Source organism: Bacillus rossius, chromosome 11 (assembly GCF_032445375.1).
Source record: "Bacillus rossius redtenbacheri isolate Brsri chromosome 11, Brsri_v3, whole genome shotgun sequence".
In the NCBI taxonomy this organism is placed as follows: domain Eukaryota; kingdom Metazoa; phylum Arthropoda; class Insecta; order Phasmatodea; family Bacillidae; genus Bacillus; species Bacillus rossius.
In genome coordinates, this window is record NC_086338.1 from 32,365,374 (window position 1) to 32,378,239 (window position 12,866).

The 12,866-nt window shown below is 42.3% G+C and overlaps 1 protein-coding gene across 1 annotated transcript in view; it reads right to left on the reverse strand.

The window, feature by feature from the left end:
* LOC134536446 (nose resistant to fluoxetine protein 6-like) overlaps positions 1-12,866 on the reverse strand; it is a 50,084-nt gene that overhangs the window by 13,990 nt on the left and 23,228 nt on the right. Inside the window, exons 6-8 of the mRNA XM_063376161.1 lie at positions 11,942-12,096; positions 7,266-7,434; positions 2,391-2,584 (exon numbers count right to left, since the gene is read on the reverse strand). Of these exons, the coding sequence (XP_063232231.1) occupies positions 2,391-2,584; positions 7,266-7,434; positions 11,942-12,096 (518 nt within the window). The remainder of the gene's footprint in view (positions 1-2,390; positions 2,585-7,265; positions 7,435-11,941; positions 12,097-12,866) is intronic.

Below are 12,866 nucleotides of genomic sequence, written 5' to 3' on the forward strand. Positions count from 1 at the left end.
GTGGTCATCACGCACATTATTAGTGAAACTTCTCAGATAGAGGTGTAATAATAATACAATTGTGTGCAAGTATGCAGTAAGAAAGTACGCGAGTGTGCAAGAATGATAGTACTCAAGTATACAAGTATGCAAGTATTCAAATATTTCAGTTGTGGAAAGTATGCAAGTGCGCAATTTATGAGTGTGCTATAATTCAAACATACAATCGAGAGCCCCACTCCTCAGCTCCTTTTCCTTTTCGTCATCTAACGCCCCACTCCCTTTTATTGCATTTTTCTTTGGAATCTGAGCTTTAAAATTTGGTTAAATTTTTAGGTTTAACTGCAATGCCACTGGCTACTTCATGATATGGTTTGCATTTCTATCACAAAAAACTCATTTCATGTTTCTTGGCTGTCAAAATCAAGAATTTTGAAATTCCAGGTAAAATTAATTAATATTTTCTGAAAGAAATTTAAACCATTTCTTGAAGTAGCCAGTGAGATTGCAGTTAAATTTAAAAAGTTTCAGGTCTGCAATAAATTAAATTCTCCTTATTTGAACAACCCAAAAACGTTAAAAATGTAACTTTCGCAGCTAATTATGCAAAAAGTATGCGCTTTATATATTTTTCATGTCGTGAAAGTTAAATAATTGAAAACGTCTACAAGTTTATCTGTAATTACTGTGAATATAAAATCTTGACCTGAAATGAGAGGCACCCCTTTAAGGGTCCGTTCTACAATGACACGTAAATGGAGACGGATCTCCCGGGACCTTTCAATATGGCGTCTGCTGCTTCCACAATGCACGAAAACGTAACAAACGGCAACCGACGAGTTTCAATTTCAAGGTTACATAATATTAACTTAATTAAAAAAAATGCTTCGATATCTTGGCAAGGAAATAATTTACATACACAATAAAAATAAACGCCAAAGTAACAATAGAACACTAGATATTCTTGTATGAGAAACCACTTTTAACGTATTTAGAACATAAACAAACATGGCTGCCGCCGCACTTCAAGTACTCGGCTTCTATTGGTCACACGGAGCAACGTAAACGGTAGAGTTGCGAGCTCATCCGTACGGGTCCGTCTCCGTCTGCGTGCTATTGTGGAAACTCTGTCTGTTACGTGAGATCCGTCTCAGTCTACGTGATCCGTTTCTAATTCCCGTGCCATCGTATAACGGGCCTAACGAGGAGAAAAGTCAACAAGGCCAGCGCATTATCGATCCAAACATGGAGTACCAGCTCCCTCACCTCCGACTCAACTTTTTTTTTTTTTTTTTGGTGTCGCGTAAATGTGGTGCAGACCATCAGATGGACAAAAAATAGTGGTTTCACGCAGTGTCCACACAGTCACACAGACCAGGGCTCCATCTGAAATTTCTGAATATCTATCACCCGCGGGTGCCTATTTTGAGAACCCAGGACCATAATCAATAACCTTGAACTCGGGCCTCAATCAGCTGCTTCGCTTGTTAAATTTCATTCCTTTCTCTGGTCCACTACGAAAAGAGTGAAGGTGTAGTTTCGCGGATTTTCGTCACACAAATGCCCACGCTGTTAGTGTATTTCGACCTAATGTGTCCACGTAATAAGCTGTTCGACCTTGCATGAAAGTTTTTTTGACGTGACAACGTCTAATAAATCGACGAACGCCGGCTGCACGCACGATGACTCATTGTCCCGTTACGCACATTGTCCCGTCTCGCTGTGTCCCGTTACGCTCATTTTATATTGCTCCTTGCTAACCTGAACCTCCTAGCATTGCGACCGAGTCCGTGGCGTAATTCTGTTTTCATGCATTACAATATAACATTTTCATTGCTCTTTGCTAACCCGTTCCTCCTAGCATTACTGCAGAGTCCGTGGCGCAAATATATTATTTTTGACTGCATCTTGGTGTTGGGTAAGCCATTTTCCTTCACATCATCCTTGAAACACACCCATTCGTTTCCTACTTTTCCTATCATCATCGTCCTATCCTTAACAGAATAACACAGATTGGAAGAAGTTAAATAGCAAACATGTATAAAAGTTATAGTTAAAATAATCTCTTCGTTAAAGTAATAAACCTATTTGAATGAATGAGTGCAAATAAAAGTAAATTTATCAATTAAATTGTAAATTTCATTTCACTCCTTCTTTGTATCCATACAAAATAGTGATAATTCAATAAAAATGATTCAATTTTATTCATAAAAGTATGCAATCATTTCATCAATGTTTTGTTATGACGTTGTCAAGTTAAACTATCGTCCGTAAACCGACTTTTTTTTTTATACAAGCTTTTCCTTATGACATTTTGAAATGTATTTGCACGGAAATTGAAACTCGGAGAATTGATCGTGCTGGAATGTGATGCTGAATGATAGCATGCTTCGACTGTACAATGCACTTACGACTGATCTGGAATCATGGTGGGATCCAGGTCCCGTACGTAGGTCAGTGTTGCGGTCACTGCTACGGAGCATACGACGGCTCCCAGAAGTAACATAAAACCGTACTCCTTCATCCTCTTCACGAACTTGAGCAGCGCGCACGAAACGATGAACAATTGGAAATCGCAAGCCACGTACCACGCTGTATCAACACACTGACACAAACTCCATGCATGCAACTGCACATGTGCTTTACATCTAAGGCTAGCCTATATTAAAAAATTTCAAAATCATCCAATCCTGAAATATTTATACATTCATCATCATAAATCCATATAAAAATACGTATTGTAAAATAAATTTAATGGAATATTTACTTAAACACTGAAACAAAGAACTACAAAAGGTTGTTTTTTTGCAGATCTGAAATTATATTTACTTACCGATTAAAGAACTCTAAAATACGGAACACAAACTTCAGTTTCAAATAAGTGAATATTTAATTATTTTCACTCACATGTACATTCGCTGAAAAAACTAAATATTTTATCAAAATTAATTATTTAAAATTTTTTTACCAACGCTTATTTAAAATTATACTTTAAAAGCATTTAATAAAATTCTGTGATTTTTATCATAAGTTTTCATTGCATTTGCTCTTTTTTCCCGCCCATACTGATATTTTCAAATTGTTGGTATTCACATAAAGGATAACTAAGTGGTCAGACCTCGGCAATCTGAGATCAATCACCGGCGGCAGTTCGGGAAACAGCGGAGAACGTGAGAGAGCGGGATTTATTCTGGATCTCCCCGCCCTTCCTCGGCCCTTCTTTTCCTTTGCATTTCCCATCCTCAACTATCCTCATCCCCTTCCTCGGGCTACACCTATCAGGCCTGTCTTTCTACGAGAGCGGCGTGCCTCTTTCCTCTTCTTAGGACGGTGTTCCAAGACGTTCGGGTAAGCACTGCCTTGTTGTGACACAACCGTAACCTAACTCCAGGGCAGGGCCGGATTTAGAGGTCTGGAGGCCTCGGGGCAACAGAGGAGCGGAGGCCCCCTGGCCCCAAATTATTTTACAAATAAAATGAACAATTTTTTTCAGTGGAGTTTTCCAATAAATAATTTATCGTGAAATCAAGTAGATTCTCTTAGTATTTAAAAAAACATACATAAATATAATCGGAGACAAGAATTATATGAAATTAAATTTTAATTTTAATGAATATTTCTGTTAATATTTAACAATAATATAATTATGTATGTGCAAAGTACTGTAGGTAAAGGTAAAACAGCGAAAAAAGAATATCAAAGGATTTGTGGTGGCCCTCCGTTTGTGGAGGCCCCGGGGCTTTCGCCCCGGTTGCCCTCCCCTAAATCCGGTCCTGCTCCAGGGCCGTATTACAAGACGTGTCCAAACAGAACACCAGCAAGGAAACAAATCGGCAACAGTTTTAATAAACGGTGCCCTGCGCGAGGTCTTTAAACTTGTTTCAACGGATTTCTAGCGGAATGTTTCGCAACCATCGATACAATTGTTGCGGCAAAATTACTAGAGATACCAGCACCATCGCACAAAAATATAACCCGCCTTTCTGATTCTCTCAAGTACTTATTAAGTTGCGATTATTTCTTGTTAATGACCATTAAAGTATACAAAATGTATTCCCGGATAGTTTCGATATCATAGAGTTTCATTTGGCACACCAACACGCTTGGTAAGTCCCCCGATGATCACAAAAGTGACTATATGCGAGTTAATGGCGCCAGACGCGGGTCTGCCATCTGGACGAAATCAACGAAAAAGTGAGCTCTGCGCATGCGCGAAATTTGGGTAACAAATCGGTCATAGATAGGACACCAAAATCCTTTCCTTTCAAATAAGAGACTGGCCGTGTCCTATCGCTCACCAGGAATACGGTTAGGGCACAGGTGTAGCATGTTCAACACATAAACCCTTATTTTTGTGTTTCGGAATATCGGCCCTGGTTTTTTATTTTTTATTTTTTAACATCAAACATGGTTGTTGACAGAATTTGTGTAAGGTTTGGGGGGAGGGGGGTGGAAGGTTGGTTAAGGAAGCTAACAATATATTTTGGATAGGTTTTTTCTTCTGGAGTTTGGGTTTGGGGAAGAATTGGGGGTTGTGGAACCTGGGGTCCTTCCCCGGAATTTTTTGTTTTAAAACGGCGATACTTGAAGATACATTTTAAGCTGCCTGACGACCTTTAATTTCTTTTTAAAAACCTGAAATTTCTAGACAAGAATTGCCAATGATGTTTATTATATCAAAATACATGTTTAAATATGAGTTTTCTGTGATTTTTCATATTCAGCGGCCATAAATGAAGCCATTATTGAATATTTTAAACTGGTTAATGAGGAGCATTATAATTGAAGGAAAAAAATCTGGATGTAGGGAGGGTGATGCTATCTCTAGGAAGGTAGAGGGGTCGTCCACTAACGCAATCCAGGGAAATATGGAGAGAAATCGGCCACCTACTTTAAGGCTGGATTTATAACCTACACAAGAAACGCAAGAAAGCAAGAAAATCAAGGCGCAAAAAGTCCCAAAACGACGTTTTCACAAATACCAGTTCATAAACTACACAAGACGCAAAAAACGCAAAACAAGCATCGGCCAACTATCAACTTCTTGCGTTTCAGCTTGCGTTTGCGACTTCCATATTTTACGTGAATTGTTGCGAAAACTTAAAAACGCAGTCGTTACGTGCAGGTCACGATGTTTTCATGGCATAATCAAGTTTTCAATTGTTACATTTTTGTGCAGTGAAAGCAAATAACAATAATAAATAAAATTATTGTCAATTACATATTGTTTCATGATAAACATTAATAAATAAAATACACATAAAGAAGAATAATTTATGTACTTTTTCTACTGTTTGTGACGTCACGTGACTTTCGGGATTTTTAAACGACCGTGATTTTGTTGTGTTGTCATGTGTTGCGTTGTTGCAACGTTGCGTCCATTACGTAGTTTATAAACTTGACTTAACAGCCCCGTTTGAAGACACTAAGCACACCCTGGTTTTTAGTCGCGTTCCCGGTTGATAATCAGAACATTGCCAGTAATTGCTTCATTTATAACGTTAACTAAGTAAGTATATGTTATTGCAGTTCAGTTACAACTATGATTGTTGATGTACAACATCTAAGCTCTCGGTATAAGGCATTTGGTATGAGTAATTTATTGAAAGAATGGAACGGAAGTCGCATGGAACGGAAATGTGTAACCATGGTGCTGCCATCTGTGGGGATGGCGAGAACCAAAGTTTACAAAGCCAAAGGTAAACTTTATAGTATTAACTGTTTAATGAGTTTTAACAAGATAAGTAGTAGATTTTTTAAATTCAGGTTGAAAGCCAAGGTTTAGTTTATCTTCAAGTATTTTTTAACGTGACAACGTCTAATAAATCGATGAACGCCGGCTGCACGCACGAAAAAAGTGTCCCGTTACGCACATTATCCCGTTACGCTGTGTCCCGTTACGCTCATTGTACGCTTGCGCCGCATCTATCTCTCTTCCACTCGATTGGAACAACCATCGATTTGACTTTTTCGAGGCACATTAAACTTGAAACACTCCCATTCGTTTCCTACTTTTCCTATCATCGTCCTATCCTTAACAGAATAACACAGATTGGAAGAAGTTAAAAAGCAAACATGTATAAAATTTATAGTTAAAATAATCTCTTCGTTATAGTAATAAACATATTTGAATTAATGGGCGCAAATAAAAGTAAATTTATCAATTAAATTGTAGAATTCATTTCACTCCTTCTTTGTATCCGTACAAAATAGCGATAATTCAATAAAAATTATTCATTTTTTTTTCATAAAAGTATGCAATCATTTCATCAATGTTTTGTTATGACGTTGTCACGTTAAACTATCGTCCGTAAACCGACTTTACAGACAACCATTTTTCTAAAGCTCTTATCGTATCCGTTTAATTTTAATGTTTGGTCTGCAAGTTCGAATGATTCGATAGTCGACGTAGCTGCTCCGGTGGCTGGGGAAACTACGCGTCACTCGCGTCCAGAAATCTAGTTTAAAACAACAATTTGCAAATATTTATCATGTTCGGCATTATTTTAAAGAATTCTCTGTTTAATTTCGTGATCAATGTTTGTGCTGCAAGTTCATTTGCAACACGGGAACACATGAATTTTGCTCGTCACCGAGGTTAGATGTTACACATCTCAAGCGAGCACTGAATGACTCGATGAAATTGTTTTTTTTTTTTTTGACGTGACAACGTCTAATAAATTGATGAACGCCGGCTGCACACACTAAAAAGTGTCCCGTTACGCACATTATCCCGTTACGCTCATTTTTACGTTACGCTGTGTTCCGTTACGCTGTCGGCGAGTGCAGTAATAATAGGTTATGTTACAATTGACTAAAATATTATGGTGATTCATATAATTGATGATAGATATTTGATTACAGTTTATTTATATGAAAACTTGTTCATAATTATATTTAAACTTTATAGCTAAACGCCAGTTTTTAAAATTAATTATGTCATTTACACGTGAACCTTTTCGTCGACTGTTTATAAAGTGAAGTGAAAAGTTAAAGCGGTTTTCATTGCTTATTACAAAAACAATTTCGGCAATAAAGGTTAATTATTCTTGCATTTTAAAAATTTGATTACTAGTATAATTTCAAGTATTTATTCTTTTTATTATCAAAATAAAAATGATTCAATTTTATTCATAAAAGTATGCAATCATTTCATCAATGTTTTGTCATGACGTTGTCACGTTAAACTATCGTCCGTAAACCGACTTTACAGACAACCAATTATATATATATATATATATATATATATATATATATATATATATATATATTCGTTGTTTTCTCACGGGTGACTGTTGGTGAACGTAGTTGTTGACGAGCAGTGCGTTCGTCCACCAGTTGCTCCGACAGTTCTCCACCTCGCTGCCAATGCTCTCCTTCCACAAAGGCCCAGAGTACAAGTTAAACAAGAAGAATGCTTCAAACGCCACGACTGTCATCAGTGCTGGAATGAGTCTGAAAGCAACAACACACACATACACACGCACGATATAAAACAAAAAAAAATTAAATAATCAATTAAGAATACATATTTATTTATTTCAGAATTTCACGGTAGCGAGAAATAGTGGAGTTTGTTGACGCAGATTATAAGGATCGGAGCGTGGAGAGAGCGGAACACCGACAGCCATATTGGATTTGAAGGCGGCACGGCGGCCGGAATTTTCAAAAAGGTCCTGAAACGTTACTCAAAAATATTCAAACTGACTGAATATGTACCTATTTCGAGAGAAAAATAAGTGTTGAAGGAAATTTTCCCGTTTTTATTCACAAAAATTCCGAAATCTTACAAAATTATGAAAAAGGTTAACCCTACCTAAAAAAAAAATAAACTCAAATTTAAGCCTCTAAAGTGTTGGACGCAAACCTCTATCCACATTCATGAAATGTGACACGTCAAGTGTAATTTGACAACTCGATTCCCGTTTTATCACAAAACCAAATAAAAATATATTTAATTTAAAAATTATAAAAATGTCGTGTGTTAATTCAAGTACCACGTTAAGTTACCAGTTGCAGAGACTTGTGGATGCCGAAGAGGTGAGCGGGAGCGTGACGCATCCCTGAGTGGATAGGCAGCCCGCGCATCATGCAGAGGCATCCCTGAGCGGATAGGCAGCCCGCGCATCATGAAGAAGCATCCCTGAGCGGATAGGCAGCCCGCGCTTCATGCAGAGGCATCCCTGAGCGGATAGGCAGCCCTCGCATCATGCAGAGGCATCCCTGAGCGGATAGGCAGCCCGCGCATCATGCAGAGGCATCCCTGAGCGGATAGGCAGCCCGCGCATCATGCAGAAGCATCCCTGAGCGGATAGGCAGCCCGCGCATCATTCAGAGGCATCCCTGAGCGGATAAACAGCCCGCGCATCATGCAGAGGCATCCCTGAGCGTTAGGCAGCCCGCGCATCATGCAGAGGCATCCCTGAGCGTATAGGCAGCCCGCGCATCATGCAGAGGCATCCCTGAGCGGATAGGCAGCCCGCGCATCAAGCAGAGGCATCCCTGAGCGGATAGGCAGCCCGCGCATCATGCAGAGGCATCCCTGAGCGGATAGGCAGCCCGCGCATCATGCAGAAGCATCCCTTAGCGGATAGGCAGCCTGCGCATCATGCAGAGGCATCCCTGAGCGGATAGGCAGCCCGCGCATCATGCAGAGGCATCCCTGAGCGGATAGGCAGCCCGCGCATCATGCAGAAGCATCCCTGAGCGGATAGGCAGCCCGCGAATCATGCAGAGGCATCCCTGAGCGGATAGGCAGCCCGCGCATCATGCAGAGGCATCCCTGAGCGGATAGGCAGCCCGCGCATCATGCAAAGGCATCCCTGAGCGGATAGGCAGCCCGCGCATCATGCAGAGGCATCCCATGAGCGGATAGGCAGCCCGCGCATCATGCAGAGGCATCCCTGAGCGGATAGGCAGCCCGCGCATCATGCAGTGGCATCCCTGAGCGGATAGGCAGCCCGCGCATCATGCAGAGGCATCCCTGAGCGGATAGGCAGCCCGCGAATCATGCAGAGGAAACTCTGAGCGGGTAGGCAGCCCGCGCATCATGTAGAGGCATCCCTGAGCGGATAGGCAGCCCGCGCATCATACAGAGGCATCCCTGAGCGGATAGGCAGCCCGTGCATCATGCAGAAGCATCCCTGAGCGGATAGGCAGCCCGCGCATCATGCTGAGGCATCCCTGAGCGGATAGGCAGCCCGCGCATCATGCAGAAGCATCCCTGTGCGGATAGGCAGCCCGTGCATCATGCAGAGGCATCCCTGAGCGGATAGGCAGCCCGCGCATCATGCAGAGGCATCCCTGAGCGGATAGGCAGCACACGCATCTTGCAGAGGCATCCCTGAGCGGATAGGCAGCACACGCATCATGTAGAGGTATCCCTGAGCGGATAGGCAGCACACGCATCATGCAGAGGCATCCCTTAGCGGATAGGCAGCCCGCGCATCATGCAGAGGCATCTCTGAGCGGATAGGCAGCCCGCGTATCTTTTTCTTCGAATCGTTCGAATACTTTAAACATGTACTTAAGATAGAAATAAACAAGAATAATTTTTAAAACTAATATACTTATTATACCCACGTCCAGGTATTTAATATATAAATATAAAAAATAGTGTGTATCGCTACAAAATATTTTTTTACGTCACACAAGTTCCAAGTGAAGGCAGTTCACCAGAGGGTACGCAGAATTTCATCTCGTTGAAGAGTAAGAGGGGTAGGGGGAATGAAGCACTTTGCTCGCTGTTTGCTTTCTTTTGGTTAGTGAAAATTACATATTTTTCTTCAAGTTAAACTTCTTAAGGCGTCTTACAAAATTAATTATGAGAATGAATTTTTACGATGCGTGTTCACCATTCAACGACATTTTCACAGGATAAAAAAGAAAAGTTCTACTGCAAATCAGAATAAAATTATATATATACACATTTAAATCTTATAATTTAGTGATTGATATTGAATTCTGGTCAATATTATTAAAACATTTTATTTATTTGAATATTAGTGATATCAATTGTGTTTATGTACTTTTTAAAGTGTATTTATATAAATGACACTATGTTCCCGTATCTATAATTTATTTTCGTTATAAATAATAACTTATTTCATTATTTTTTTAATAAATTAGAATTTATAATCAGTCTATTTTTATTTTCATTACTAATTGAAATTTATCTCATTATTTCATTAAATTAAATAATTAATTTCAAACACGTGTTTATACCAATATTTTATACTGACTATTTAGTTAGTTTTTTTCTTCTTCAAATTTGACTGAATGTAAAATATCCCAACCATTTTTATAATATCAATCGATCTTTTTATTTTTTATTTCTATTAACCATTTGCATGCAAAATTAAAGTTTTTTTTTTTTGCCACGTCATGTAAGTGTAACTACTAATGCGCGTACGTAAGCACACGCGCCCACTATTTTTTCGGGTCGTTACCACAACGCCGAAATACCATAACGCCGAATGTCAAAATTGACCCCAACGCCGACAGCTAGAAAACTGCTGTGTACCACAACTCCGAAATAACAACTGAATGAATTTGTGTGTGTTTCTTAGATGCACCTTAACGCCGAAATACCACAATCAAACCTAACCTAACCTAACCTAGCGTAATATAACCTAACCTAACTTAACCTAGCCTATCCTAACCTAACCTAACCTAGTCTAACCTAACCTAGTCTAACCTAACCTAGTCTAACCTAACCTAGTGTAACCATACCTAGTCTAACGTAACCTAGTCTAACCTAACCTAACTTTTGTGGCAGTCCTGCAATGACATTTTTCGGCGTTGTGGTACACAGCAGTTTTCTAGCTGTCAGCGTTGTGGTACACAGCAGTTTTCTAGCTGTCAGCGTTGTGGTACACAGCAGTTTTCTAGCTGTCAGCGTTGTGGTACACAGCAGTTTTTTAGCTGTCAGCGTTGTGGTACACAGCAGTTTTCTAGCTGTCAGCGTTGTGGTACACAGCAGTTTTTTAGCTGTCAGCGTTGTGGTACACAGCAGTTTTCTAGCTGTCAGCGTTGTGGTACACAGCAGTTTTCTAGCTGTCAGCGTTGTGGTACACAGCAGTTTTCTAGCTGTCGGCGTTGTGGTCAATTTGGCATTTCGGCGTTGTGGTGCGAACCCCTATTTTTTCCTGTTCGGCGGTAGGGGAGGCGACCCCTGGGGAGGGGCGGTAGGGGAGGCGACCCTTGGGGAGGGGCGGTAGGGGAGGCGACCCCTGTGGAGGGGCGGTAGGGGAGGCGACCCCTGGGGAGGGGCGGTAGGGGAGGCGACCCCTGGGGAGGGGCGGTAGGGGAGGCGACCCCTGGGGAGGGGCGGTAGGGGAGGCGACCCTTGGGGAGGGGCGGTAGGGGAGGCGACCCTTGGGGAGGGGCGGTAGGGGAGGCGACCCCTGGGGAGGGGCGGTAGGGGAGGCGACCCCTGGGGAGGGGCGGTAGGGGAGGCGACCCTTGGGGAGGGGCGGTAGGGGAGGCGACCCTTGGGGAGGGGCGGTAGGGGAGGCGACCCCTGGGGAGGGGCGGTAGGGGAGGCGACCCTTGGGGAGGGGCGGTAGGGGAGGCGACCCTTGGGGAGGGGCGGTAGGGGAGGCGACCCTTGGGGAGGGGCGGTAGGGGAGGCGACCCCTGGGGAGGGGCGGTAGGGGAGGCGACCCCTGGGGAGGGGCGGTAGGGGAGGCGACCCTTGGGGAGGGGCGGTAGGGGAGGCGACCCCTGGGGAGGGGCGGTAGGGGAGGCGACCCTTGGGGAGGGGCGGTAGGGGAGGCGACCCCTGGGGAGGGGCGGTAGGGGAGGTGACCCCTGGGGAGGGGCGGTAGGGGAGGTGACCCTTGGGGAGGGGCGGTAGGGGAGGCGACCCCTGGGGAGGGGCGGTAGGGGAGGCGACCCTTGGGGAGGGGCGGTAGGGGAGGCGACCCCTGGGGAGGGGCGGTAGGGGAGGCGACCCTCGCACCTCACGTAGCGGTTGGCGCACGCGAGCAGGAGACCGGCGTCGCGACGCCCGGCGTTGAGGCAGGCCCAGCACAGCAGGTAGCCGCTGATGGTGAAGAACGTGTCGACCACCAGGTGGCCGTTCATGATGAGCGCCTGCCCGAAGTTCTCGAAGTGCTGGGAACGACACAGGCGCGCGTGACTCCGGGACGGGAACATGACAAAAAAAATAAATAATATGACGTGATGGGTTGATGCGTTCGGAGGCTGGTTAGAACCATGCACTGTAATTTTGTACGTGTAAAATTATACACACACAAATATATATATTTTTATATATAGCTTTGTATATCTACATGAAAACAACTGTGTCACTACAAAATTATAAAGTGAGGACAGTTTATTAGGCAATGACTGCGAAAGACTGCAATCTGATTTATGTATCTAATTGATATGTAATATTTGTTTGTATATATTATAACAATGTTGTTTGCAGTAATACAGGTCTCGGATTTTTACCCGGGGCATTTATTCTTTGAGTTGTCCTAGTACCTACAACAGTTAAAAATTCACTGAAGAGCATTTCAGTATCAACTGAGCACATTAATAAGCATAAAAAAACACAATACAGCATGGTTTAAAAAAATTATACGCTTGAATGAAACGTCAATTAAAATATAAAATTATACACCAATTTTGGTGAGAAATACTCAGTTTTATCTCGAAAACGTGTTTAATTTATGCGAAAATAACCAGATCCATGAGTTGTACAAATGGTATAATATCCTTCTTGGGGCATTACAAACTATTTCTTGGCAACTGTAGTCCAAAATAATCTTTTGTAAAAGTACGGAAAAGGTTGTTCTGTGTAATGTTTTGGAGAAGAGTCACCGAGGGTTCTGGGTATGCAATAGTCCTCTTAGAAGAGGGACATTTGGGGGGGGGGG